Below are 13,465 nucleotides of genomic sequence, written 5' to 3'. Positions count from 1 at the left end.
GTTTATTTATTACCGAGCTATAAGAAACAGTAGTATTTTATCACATTATATCCATATTCTTAAAAACAAAGTGAAATTACATACACATTTGAAGTTTTCTGCATTAAGTACTGCTTACCTATTTCATTCACTTCTCTCTGCCCAGAAGTGATTACTCTAACACACATGGTTTTTTTTTTTTTTTGAGATTTACTGATATTAGTACACACATCAAATACTGCTACATGGTGTTCAATTGTATGGATATATCATAATTTGTTTATTCATTTGCCTATAGATGGAAATAGCTATTTCTAATTTTTAACTTAACATAGGCCCGCTTGCAGTGAACATACCTGGTTGTGCACATGTGAGCCTATGTAGAAATAAATTCCTGGGCTACTTATCAGTTTGCTTCTAAAGGAAGTACACTCCCACTGGTAGTGTAGAAGAGCTCCTATTTCTCCCAATCTTCACAAATATAATTCTACTAGGTATAATTTGTGTTTTTAGATTTTGGCAAACTGAAGTGTGCAATCTTATCTTACTAGTCTGTGCAGCTAAGTCATCAAATTCACTCAACCACCAAAGTGGACAGGGGTAGGAAACAGATCTGCATAAGGCTCTATTTTTGTTTTTCATTAGGCATACCTTTTGTGTATTCTACTGCTGAGATAATTTACTTAAGTTTCTTTTGTTTCGAACTGATTATCAGGAAAATATTTAAATGTTAATTTTAAACTTAAAAACTCAGGAATATTTTCTAAATACAGTTCTGAGGTAAGATAGTAGGGAAAAACTAATTTGGATGATTCTGTTTATCAAATCAGTAGTAACTTAATATTTAGCACTTCTTGTCTAAAAGTACTTTTTATCTGATACCATACCTGTGTAAAATGAGAACACTCTTCAGACACTGCCTTGTGAAGTTTCCCAATAAGCATTTGCAAAGGCTTCACTTCATCACCTAGCAGAATAGATATTGAATTAGTATGTTCAATTTATATACTTAAAAACTATTTTCAGAAGTTCTATCATGGCTCAGCAGAAATGAATCTGACTAGTATCCATGAGGACCCAGGTTCAATCCCTGGCCTCGCTCAGTGGGTTAAGGATCTGGCATTGCCTGAGCTGTGGTGTAGGCCAGCGGCTGCAGCTCCAATTCAACCCCTAGACTGGGAACCTCCATATGCCTAAAAAGAAAAGGAAAAAAAAACTATTTTCATATTAAACCTATGTCAACTGAAAGCACCTGGCAGTAAGCATAGTAAGATTAGTTTTTTGTTGTTGTGGTTTTTTTTTGTTTGTTTGTTTGGTTGGTTTTTTTTAGGGCTCCACCTACAACATATGGAAGTTCCTGGGCTAGGGGTTGAATCAGAGCTGCAGCTGCCAGTCTAGAGCACAGGCACAGCAACTCAGGATCTGAGCAGTGCCTGCAACCTACACCACAGCTCATAGCAATGCTGGATCCTTTAACTCACTTAGGCCAGGGATCAAACCCGCATTCTTGTGGCTTCTAGTCGGGTTCTGAACTTGCTGAACCATTGACGGAAACTCCCACTAAGATTAGTTTTAAATTCTTTCTTTTTCAAAGTTAATTTTTACTGCTCAATGTTAATTGTCTCAGATAATTTATAGAATTCTCAATTTATATCCCATAAAATGGCACAAAGCAATGACGTCCAAGTTTTTTACTACATTCCAATATAAGAAATATATCACACAACTTATTATATACATATATCCATAAAAAACTGAAATAAAAATTTTTATAAAGCATTATTCACTCTTTATGTTATGTACTCCAATGTTTTCTGTTCTATTATTTACTAAAAAAAAAAAAAAAAAGAGCTGGTCATTACTCACTAAACTGAGCCTATCAGCCCTTAATTAATTTGTAGTTTGAAAAACACTGGACAGATTCAATCTGACGAGGACACCAATACTGGCAATGCATGCTTAAAATCTTACTCAATTCAAACCCAAGGAATTCCTGAAGTGAAAAGTATGGTATTCCTATTTAAGCCACACTTTAAATTCTACTCTGTTCAACAAAACAATTCCAAACTTGTTAACCACCACCACCCCAAAGGTAGACTGTCAAAAGCAGAGGCCTAGAGGTACCTTGAACAGAGGAAGTCTAATTAACTGAGTAATTAAATAATTATTAAAGATAAAAGTTAACAGAGCTCTCTTGTGGCACAGTGAGTTAAGGATCCAGTGTTGTCATAGTAGTGATTTGGGTCGCTGCTGTGGCATAGGTTTGATCCCTAGTCTGGGAACTTCTACATGCTAAGGATGTGGCCCCAGAAAAAATAAAAAGGACAAAAGTTAATTGCAATTCGTCTTCCACGTAAGGTTCCTTAAATGTTGCTGTTTCCCACAGTGCCATCTTAGTCTTTTGGCTCATTCTCCAGTCTCCCAGTGCATCTCATTCCTGTCTCTGGCCTCAAATGTTCTGTTGAATTATAAACCTTTTCCTTGAGCATAAACTTCTCTTTCGTTTCAGCCTTCTATTTTCAACTACCTACCAGACATCTCTTTTTCAAAGTCAGCAGGTATTTTTAACTCAACTTTCCAAACTGAATTTATTATTTATCCCACAAATTTGCTCCTTATCCTCTTCACGACTGGAGTTACCCTCGATCCAATTATTCAAACTGGAAACTTAGAGATCATTCTCAATTCCCTCCTCTTTTACTACTAACTGCAGACTACAGCCTACAACACTTTCTTCTCCATTCCCAATGACACTTTAACTTAACATCTCATTGCTAACAGAATTATTGTCAAAGCTGCTTACCTGGTCTTTCCATCATCTACTGCCTCCCCCATTTGTCCCAATGGTGTCATCTTAAAATAAAAATCTTACTATGCTATTCTATTTAAAATCCCTCAGTATGACAGAACATTGTAAATCAACTATAATTTAAAAAAATTTTTAAAATAAAATCCTGCAGTAGGTCTTATCACCAGTATCATAAAGAATTAAACATGCTTCAGTTAGCATATATGAAAGTTTTTCCGATCAGGCTCCTGCCAATCTTTTTGGCTTTATTTCCCACTACTTTTTCACATACCTTGGATTCTCAATTCTCCAAAATGGATGCGGTCTCTCACACCTCAACTTTTAAGACTCAAGAGCTTTCCCTAAAATTCCAACCTCCCTACTCCTGCCTCACTCTCCTAGGAAATATTAGTCTTTTCTCCTATCTCCTGCCATTCTTTCTGTTCATTCTCCTATCACAGAAATGTTCCTACTGCTTTCTAAGAATTAATTTCATATTGCTTTTGCACAGGATTGTTGACTTCCTGAGGGAAGATAATTCAGTGATTTTAGATTTCTCAAGTACTTAAATGAATATCCAATGATTATACAATAAAAATGAGTCCAGGACTGGAATATTCAGTCATATTTTTCCATGGGATCTAAGAATAGAATCATGGAGTGCTGGGTTCTAAGTGATACTTGTTTCATAGTACTTATAATTTTGTTAGAAACCACTTACTTGTTTCTTGCTGTTTTATATTCTGTAGCTCTAGTTGGTGTATTTCCTGAAGTTCCTTTATCTTTTCCTCTTGAGCAGAAATAAGCTCCTGTTTAAGACTGCAAAGAGCTTTATCTTTTTCATTTTCCATATATTCACGAACCTGATCCACATGAGTTGAATAAACCAGAGAGAGGCATATACGTTGAGCTTCCATCTGCAGCCTTAAATCATTCTTAAAGTGAATTAATATATAGGTTAGAAACTTTTTAAATGGTAAATCAAATAACTTAACTTTTTTTCACATACACTGATACAAGGGGAAAAAGTTTAATTTTTTTTCCTCACTTATTCTGTTGCACTGACCTACCTATTTTTTTCAAGGAAAATAGCACAATATTTCCATTACTTCAACATCATGGTAAATTCTGATATCTAGTATAGTTAGGACAGCCTATTTAATTTTTATTTAAAAATAATATTTTAAATATAGAGAAATTCAAAGAATAAGGCAGTAAGTCCTTACATATGCGCACCCCAAATTAACAAATTTTTTTTTTCATTTCTCTCCTCCCTACACATATTTTTGATTTAGAAAAAAAGATAAAATTTAATCTACTATGTTCCCATTCCTCCTTCCCCAGAGGCCAACATTATCATATAGTGGCTGCAGGTCCAGTTTACTTTTTATACTCTCACTTCTCAATGCATCTATAAGAAATGCATTACATTTTGTGTTTGTAAGAATTTAAATAAATGGTGCAAGATGGTATTTATTTTGCACACTGCTCTTCTCATTCAATATGCTTTCTATGTAAATAGATTAATTTAACTGTGATATTATATACATGAATATATCAGAATTTATCCATTTCCTTTTGAAGATCAACTTGATTTCTAATTTTTTGATACTTAAAAAAAATGCTGCAATAAATTCTTATACCTGTGCCCTTGTACAAATATGCTAGTATTTCTCTAAGGTAGTGGTTCGCAAATTTTAGCACACATCAGCATCACCTGGCATGCTTATTATATTAAAACAGACTGATGGGCCCATATGCCAGAGCTTCTGGTTCAGGAGATCTGGTGTGGGCCCCAGAATTTGAATTTCAACCTGCTTCCAAGTGATGACGAACTGATAGAAAGCACTCTGAGTACCACCTACAAATGTAAATGCTGAGTCACAGATAATGTACACTAATTGTAATAGATTTTAACAAATTTTAAAAACATAACTGTACCAATTTATACTGATATTTAACAGCGTAGGTGAATACCCATGTCTTCACATTCTCATCACACTTTTTTATTGTAAAACTTAACTCCAATGTGATAGGTATAAAGTGCTATGATACTGTTACATCAACTTATAATGTTGAAAGTAGCTTTTTATGTTTATTAGCCAATGACTCAGTCCCAAGAGAATAAGTGTTTTTTTGTGGTCTCAGCATTATCTCTATGCATATTTAGATTGCTTTTAGGTGTCACTGCTCAGTTTCTTCCTGAGCTTCCCTCCACACACATCACTCCTCCCCCCATCACTAAGGGGGTTTGTCTTGGTCATGATGAGTGGGTGGTGATAGCTTACAGCTTTACTTCTCTCTACTTTAGGTAAGTTAATGTCAAGGAGATGGTATCTGAATGTCATTGAAAATCTCTTCAGTTAGAAAAAATAAAATTCTTACTGAGAAAATTTGACAGCTTTGACTTTAGGTCCTCTCCCAATAAGGCTACTTAAAAAAATTTAAATGATCTCTAGCATTTGGGGAGTGATTAAATAAAATCATATTTCAAAATCATGACTTTGAAAACAATTTCAGATATTTAACAGAGTATTAACAGTTATGATATCTGAACTTCTTTAAATCTACTTAGGTTTTTCAAATGTAAAATAACCTTACATTTGATAAAAGATCATAACTGTGAGTATACTTATTAGAAGTAAAAAGAAAAAACTTTTCAATGGCTTCCTATTGTTCTTAGAATAAAATCTCAACTTCTTATAGTCTGTAAGGCTCTCCAAGATCTGGTCCCTTCTTTTTTCTTCAAACTCTTTCTTCCACTCTCTCACAAACTAAACATGCCTTTATTCTGTTCCTCAAATTCATCTTTTGTTGCCACAATTGCTCTAATTTACATGTGGTAGCCTCCTCCCTGGCATTCTGATGGCAGTTCAAATGTCATTTCCTCCAAGAGACCTTTCCCGACCACCCTATTTAATGCTTGCCACCACTCCACCCACCATGCTGTATTATGTGTCTCATTTTTCTTATAAATCATAGCTATTTCTTAATTATGCTCCTTGTTTCCTCACCTACTGCCTACTTCCGTCACTCTAATATATGCTCTTTGAGAGCAGGAATCTTATTTCTCTTGTTCACCACTGTACTCCTCAATCTGGCAAGAGATTCAATAAATATGCGAAGAAATACATAAAGCTCTAGTTAGCGCTGTTATAGAAGATACTCGGTGGAATTTTCCTGTTACTTCTAATGTCAGTATCTAGCATACATAAATTATCAGGAGAGATCTATTATTACCGATTATATGCATTCTTTAACTGTATTTAGATTTAATACTTTTTTCCCCTTTCAGGTATGACAAGACTCTAAGAAAATTCTATAGACAAATTAAAGAGAGATTTCCTTGGAAACTTGAAAAACTCCAAATCTTTGGGATTGTAACAAAATATTACAAAATAACTTTTCTACAGCAGACTCTCAACAAATTATTTAAACTCTGGTCTTTCCAAAGAAAATGTGTTCTAAGTTCTATTTCCTGAGCAGAATAATACAGATTAAAATAAAAGCAACAATGTTTTTAAAAAAGATAAAAGAAATGATAAATTACAGACCTAAATGAGAATTACACTACAGGGTTTATTTTCATTCTCTTGTAAGAAGGTTAATTTGTGTTTTATGACAATGGAAACTTTTAGTATGAAATGTATAATTTAGCATACACACCTAAGTAAACATACCTGTTGTGATTTAAGTATACTGAGCTCCTGCTGAAGTTTATCATTTTCATTTAATTCAGTTGTCCCAAGGGATGATTCATCTGTCATTGACGGCAAGTGATCAAAAAACCATTCTTGCTTACTTTCTTTTCTAAGAGTCATATTTTCAAAAGGAATTTTATCTTCTTCTATTATTTTTGATTCTTCACCAAACTCTTTATTTATATTAGGAGCTGACACTCCAGAATCCCTGCTTATCAAGACTCCATCTTTCAAAGGGCTTAAACAGACATCACATATATTTACATTTTCCGTTTTATTATTGTTAATTATGATTTCCAGCTCTCTACATCTAAGTAAAACTTGCTCTTTCTCTTGCTTTAAAGATTCAACTTCTTCTCTTAGAAAACCAATCTCACCATGTTTCTGTTTTAATTGTTCAGAAAGATCAGACAGCCTCTCTGACAGTTCTAACTTTTCTCTCTTGGTTACCTCAAGTTTTTCCATAAGTTCAGTTGTATCTTTCTCAACAACCTCACCAATTTCCAATGGTTCTGCTATAAAAGTTTTGTCATCGTCAAAGACTGAACTTTTCATTTTCACTACAGTTGGGTTCATTCTTTGCAAATGATGAAGTTCTTCACTAAGTGCTTTAAGCTTACTTTTATATTCTACTTCTTGTTTATTTTTACTGTCTTCTAAATCAGTTTTTACCTTGAGAAGGCAAGCATAATCTTCCTGTAATTCTTGATAGTTAACCTCAAAATTTTTTTCAGCAAATGAAAAAGTATTCTTTTGCTTTTCAATCTCTTCAGTTAGCTGAATACATTGTTTTTTGAGGTCTTCATTTTCCTCTCTAAGTATTTTCATTTCTTTCTGCAAGCTACAGTCTTTGGCTTTGGACTGAATGGAGTCTATAAAAATTAATCTCTCTTCTTGGTTAACTGGAGTATATATTTTCAACATGTCTTCAAGGCCTTTCTTTTCATCTTTAAGAATGTTATTCTCTGTTTCAAGTTGTATAAATTTTTTTTGAAGGTCATCCTCTTTTTCCTTCATTTGTTTCTCCAATAATTCAGTTTTAAGTTGTAATTCTTGAACTTCTTGTTCAAGTGTACCCTTTTCCTTTTCTTCTTGTCTGAGTATTTCAATTTCTTTTTGAAGTTGATTGATTTGAAGAGTCATTTCTTCTGATTTTGAATTCACAAGGGACTGCTGTAAATCTTTCAGCTGTGAAATCTCCAGAATTAATTGATTCTGCTTAGTTATCAAACTGTCTTTTTCGAACTGCATGGTTTCTATCTTTTGACTCATTTCATTCTGTAAGCTATCTATCTGCTGCTTATAGTGAATGCCTAAGTTATCTTTAAGTTTTTCAATATTTATTCGATGCTCAATTTCCAAATCTTCCTTCAGCTTGGAAAGTTCTTCTTCATGACTAAACAGAAGCTGTGTTCTCAGCCTCTCTAGCTCAGCCTCTTGTGATTCAGCCATTCTGTCTAATACAGCATTCTTTTCTCTTTCTAACATTTCAAGTTTTATTTTATAATTTGTAACTTCTGCTTCGTGTTTTAATTCTAGTTCCTTCCTGGTTTCAGATGCAGAAACAATCTCAGCTTTCAAATCTTCCACTGTACTAAGGGACTTGTGTGCTTCACTGAGTTTACTTTCTTGTTCAGCTATTGTCTGCCTAGCCCTCTGAATCTGGTCCCTTGAAAAGCTCAACTCTTCAAAAAGGTCTTCAAGCTGTCTCTGTAGAGCAGACTTCTCTCCTGAAATTACTGCTAGTTCTTCCCTGAGTTTTTCCTTTTGAGAGTTAGTATCTTGCAATTTTATATTCAGTTCATTTATTGCCATATTCATTAACTTTATTTGGTCTTCATTAACTGTAACATTTGGATATGATCTTAACACATTTTCCACTTCTCCCTTATGTCGTGTTTTAAGTTCATCTATCTGTGACATGTGCTGTTTTATTAACTCTTGTTTCATTTGCACTATCTGCTGCCCATACATCTCATCCAGCTCTGCCCGGAGTTGTTCTAACTTTCTTTGTGTTTCTTGTTCCATTCTTTGTAGGACATCAGTTTCAAATTGACTATCTTTATGATTTTTCTTCTGAAGTTCTTCAACTGTCCCCATTAATTGTTTTATTTCCTCAGAACACTGTCTTTCCTTTTGCTTGGAATTAGTCAGCTCCAATTTTGTATTTTTTATCTCTTGGTTCTTTTGTACAACCTGTTCTTGTAATTCTTCCAGTAATTTATCAGTAGCTGTTACTTTATCTTTTAGCTCAAGAGTTTTTTTTTCTTCTTCTTTTATTTTTGTATTTAATTCTTCAATGATGGCCTCCTTTTCCTGTATTTCTTTACATGAATTTTCTACTTTTTTATCCTGTTCCTTTAGAAAGAAAAAATGAAAACATAAAAATGGCATTTTTTAGTTCCTGGTTGCTTCTATCACTTAACCCCATTAACTGCCAAAAGACTGATAGAAGACTACTTTTACATTATCCTACAAAAAGTAACTGCTGAGCCTGCCCTTTACTTTTTCTCAAGTCAATGAGACACAGGACTTGTGTAACCAACACTACTTATAAGCAAATATTTCAGCTATTTTGCTTTCTTGGGAGCAAGAAATTTTTCTTACTTTGCTATGATTAAATTTTTAAGTAAAACATTCGATTGGGTTAAAATATTCCTAAATCATTGTTTTTCATCTTTCCCATTGATCAACATTATAAGTATTCAGTATTTGCTATAGCTAGAGTATTATGTGCTTTCTACAGTGCCAGATGACAGTCCCAAAAATAAATCAAAGTTTCTTCCCATATGGTATTTTAGTGACCTAAATATTTGGTAAGTGTTGTATAAAAAGAGTATAACAATAAAAACAGGTTCCTACAGGTCAGCCTTAACTTCACTCTTAGGCCTAACTGAGTCAGAAATTTAGGGATATGCCATGCTTAAGTGGTTGAATTGCAAGTGACATGCAAGACAACTACAACATTAACGGCATATCAGTTTTATCCTAGACTTTTAGTTTAAACAGAAATTTGAAAACAAGACAGATATTTTTTCCCCAGTTCTGAATCGGGACACTATTTTGGAATTGTAGATAAGCGTAAACCCAGAACACATGCCAACAAATAGCTATAATCACTATCATTCAAGAAGTGTTAACACATATGGGAGTTGAACAGAAGCCCTGGAAACAAAGCTTTATCTCTGTTACTTAGTTGCCTGAGTAATTAAGGGCTGTAGTCTAAAGGGCAAAAAAAAAAAAAAAAAAAAAAAAAAAAAGTTGAATCCACAGAAGAGAATATAAATAAGTTATTAAAGTCACTTTCAGGAGACACAAGTCCCAGGCCAAGAGGACTTAAAGGCACCTCAAATGACTACATTAACATGTTTTTGATAAAGAATGTCAAAGCCGGAGTTCCTGTCGTGGCACAGTAGTTAACGAATCCGACTAGGAACCATGAGGTTGCGTGTTCAGTCCCTGCCCTTGCTCAGTGGGTTAACGATCCGGTGTTGCCGTGAGCTGTGGTGTAGGTCACAGACGAGGCTCAGATCCTGAGTTGATGTGGCTCTGGCCTAGGCTGGTGACTATAGCTCCTATTCGACCCCTAGCCTGGGAACCTTCATATGCCATGGGTACAGCCCTAAAAAGCAAAAAAAAAAAAAAAAAAAAAAATTACATTAAATATATTAACGTATTAATTCTTATTGTGCTATATACACATATAACATTTATATACTAGAAAAAATCTGTAAGGCACTTGGAGTGTATAAGAAAATAAAATCAGTTCATGGCAGTCAACTTCAGTTAAACTTCAAACTTAACAGCAATTAGTCTTGAAAATGTTGTTGTTATAAAATCTGTAATACTTACATTTCCTGGGTTTTCATGGGGGCAAACCCTCAAATAACAATATCAATTCAAAACTGTCCAACACCTGATATTATTGCAAACAACAGATCTTTATTCAATTATTAAATAATACAAATTCTTAGTTCATTTTTCTTAGTACCATTTATTTTAAAAGTACATGGTTTTAAACCACTTAACATTGTGCCACAAAAAGACAGCTCTGTGGTTAAGGATATAATCCCTCTAGTTTTTGGAAGCAGACCTGAGAGAGGAGGGAATAATACAGTTTCTGCCTATGACTACTGGACCATATGAAGTTCAGGTTATTAGGACAATAAGAATCAACCTGGAACAGTTAATGCACTTGCACAGGGACCAAGACACTTTCAACCATCATCATAATGCCCTAGACCCTCAGCTGCTCTAATGGAACCACTACTGAGGGGATTCACTCAAAAAGAAAAAAGGAAATAATATGTATGTAATGAAAAAGGGACTGAAAAGAAAAGTAATCTTGCTAACATTCAAATTAACAAAGGTTATTCCTCCTATGAAAATAAGTATCTTGAATTTTATTTTTGCTTTTTAGGGCCGCATCCACGGCATGTGGAGCTTGTCAGGCTAGGGGTCAAATCGGAGTTACAGCTGCCGGCCTATACCACAGCCACAGCAACGTGGGATCCGAGCTGAGTCTGCAACCTACACAACAGCTCATGGCAAAGCTGGATCCTTAACCCACTGAGCAAGGCCAGGGATCTAACCTGCCACCTCATGGTTCCTAGTCAGATTCGTTTCTGCTGAGCTGTCATGGGAACTTCCCCCCTCCTTCTTTTAATAATTTGAATTTTAAATAATCTCAAATTATATCATGTACTGAATATAATAAATACAATAAAAGTCTAACTACCAAACTCTTCTGAGGCCTAGGTTGCCTTTCTACTCTTATCTCTTGGAAAGACTCACTTTGAAAGACTTGTTTTCTAAACTATTTTTTGATTCCTATATACATTTTTAACATGTTTCAGCCTGGATCTTCATGTGCATGCCTCCCTGTTTAAAAGTCCTCCCCATCTTATCTTATTTGATATCTTATAAGATATCAAATAAGTACTGAGTAGCTGCTACATGCCATATATTACACCAACTGCAGAGAAAACAAAATACAATTAAAAGGGGATTATTCCAATTTACAGACTTACCTCAAATATCACCTCTGTTAAAGTCTACTCTGATTCACTTCCCTTATGAAGCCAGACCTATTCAGAACTTTCAACACACTTTTGACCCTTATTTAGCCTTGTTTTGTGGTGTCTTGGGTACATGCCCTACTAAACCAGGAGTTCCAATGAAGAAAAAAGCACATTTAAGCATCACTATCTCTTGCAAAAGCCTGATGCAAAACAAGTGGTCTGTAAACATCTCCATAATGATTTTTAAATTACTTTGGTTGTAAAGCATGCCCATTTTGTAATTTTAATATCTTAAAATTGTGTATTTCCTATCTTCCTAAGAAACAGTCTTTGGAATCAGACTATCTAGATCTGAAATCTAGCTCTACCAATTTATTACCTGAATACCTAGGCAATTTACTTTATCATGCTTTGCTTTGGTGTCCTCATATGTAAAATAGGGGTGATAGTGGTATCTACTAACATCTCCACTGTGTGGTATCACACAATATGGCAGCTGTGATGATTCAATGAGTTAATATGTGTAAGATGCTTTGAATATTGCCTAGTATCAAGTAAACAAAAATAAATGCTAGCTAATATATTCAAACAATGGTGTTGTCTTGGTAATTTCTCAACATACTGTAGAGAACCTCCTAAGCTTATAAAAGGAACTATATTATATGTTCAATCTGTCCTCATTATTCACAGATTTCATATATGCAAATGAGTCTACTTGCTTAAATTTATTTAGAACCCCCAATCAATACTCACATTTTCAGAAGTGCGCAGAGTGGTAAAAAAATTGAGGTGTTAGACACGCATGATTCCATGACATAAGTCTAAGCAAGCACACTCTTTTTGTTTTAGCTCTCAATATGGAAAGGACGAGGACGGAGATGGTGAGGACTAAGATGGTTGAGGGCAATGCAGTGCAGTGCAAGAGATTCTGGCTCTGGACGAGTTGAATGGGGTTTGAAGATTATGGAAACTGTGGGGGGGGTGGCCCGGAGAAGACAGTTAACTCTTCTAATCCTCATTTTCTCTTGTGATAATTAAACAAAATATAATCTACCAGGATAAGTTGTTCTTAGGATTTAAGATTACGGTCTATATGTATGTATGTGTGTTTATGTATGTGTATATATATCCCCTTGGAGCATTATTTGCTAAGTAAGTCTTCCAGGCAACTTTATGACACATAACTACCACGAATAAAGAGAATCTGTATTTTCTTCTAATTAAATTTCATTTTGTGATAAAAATATTTTCAGGATTTCAAAATCTTTGCTAAAATGAGTAGAAACACCTTTAGAGGAAAAGTAAAAAAAAGAACAGACATTCTCATTATAAATGTAGATCCCCCTTTAGAACTCAGTTTAACAAAGGCTATCACTTTCAGGGAACTCAGTAATGAGTATTATCTTAAAACCTATTACTGTACGATTCCCAATTGCCTTTGAAAAAAATTATTTAACATACTTACAGAACTTTCTTAACTATGAAATTCTGTGATGTGTACAACAAAAGTACTTGCATAAAAAACTTAAAATTAAAAAATTATTGTAAAGCTTCAGTGTGTTGGCTGACTTCCTTAAAATAAACTTACCATTTCATATGCTTTAATTTTCTCTTGCAAGAAACTAATTTGCATTTTGAAGTCTTCTTTCTTTTTGTGATAATCTTCTAATAGATGGTCTTGTTCTTCCAGCTGTTGCTGATGAGTGAGGATCTGCTGTTTGGCTTGTAGTAAATCTGCAGCTGTGCTACTATGAGTGCTATTTCTCAGAGTTTCACTAGCCTGTAACTTGAAAACAGAAAGAAACCCCAAAGCATTAAATTCTTGAGTGACTGCACAAAGAAAGAGGATGTCTTGGGGGTATTACTCAGCTCATAGTTGTCCTCTGGGAACTGTGCTGGATTCCCAGGCTTGAGACCTCAGCAAACACACTGCCATGGCTGACTGGATAACTGTGAGTACATTGTCTAAGCTGATA

At 34.5% G+C, this 13,465-nt stretch overlaps 1 protein-coding gene across 25 annotated transcripts in view; it reads right to left on the bottom strand.

Moving 5' to 3' along the window:
- Positions 1-13,465, bottom strand: part of AKAP9 (A-kinase anchoring protein 9) — a 159,263-nt gene that overhangs the window by 100,215 nt on the left and 45,583 nt on the right. For all 25 annotated transcript variants that reach the window (XM_084974549.1, XM_021102178.2, XM_021102180.2 and 22 more), the window contains 4 exon segments: positions 13,078-13,275; positions 6,448-8,826; positions 3,489-3,702; positions 867-946 (listed from right to left, as the gene is read on the bottom strand). In XM_084974549.1, coding sequence (XP_084830675.1) covers positions 867-946; positions 3,489-3,702; positions 6,448-8,826; positions 13,078-13,275 — 2,871 coding nt within the window.

Source organism: Sus scrofa, chromosome 9 (assembly GCF_054392235.1).
Source record: "Sus scrofa isolate SSC_HxYL_T2T_F1_AM1 chromosome 9, Sscrofa_HxYL_maternal_Yorkshire_Landrace_v2.0, whole genome shotgun sequence".
Classification (NCBI taxonomy): Eukaryota; Metazoa; Chordata; class Mammalia; order Artiodactyla; family Suidae; genus Sus; species Sus scrofa.
Note: the sequence above shows the minus strand (reverse complement) of the source record. Positions and strands in the feature narration are given on the sequence as shown.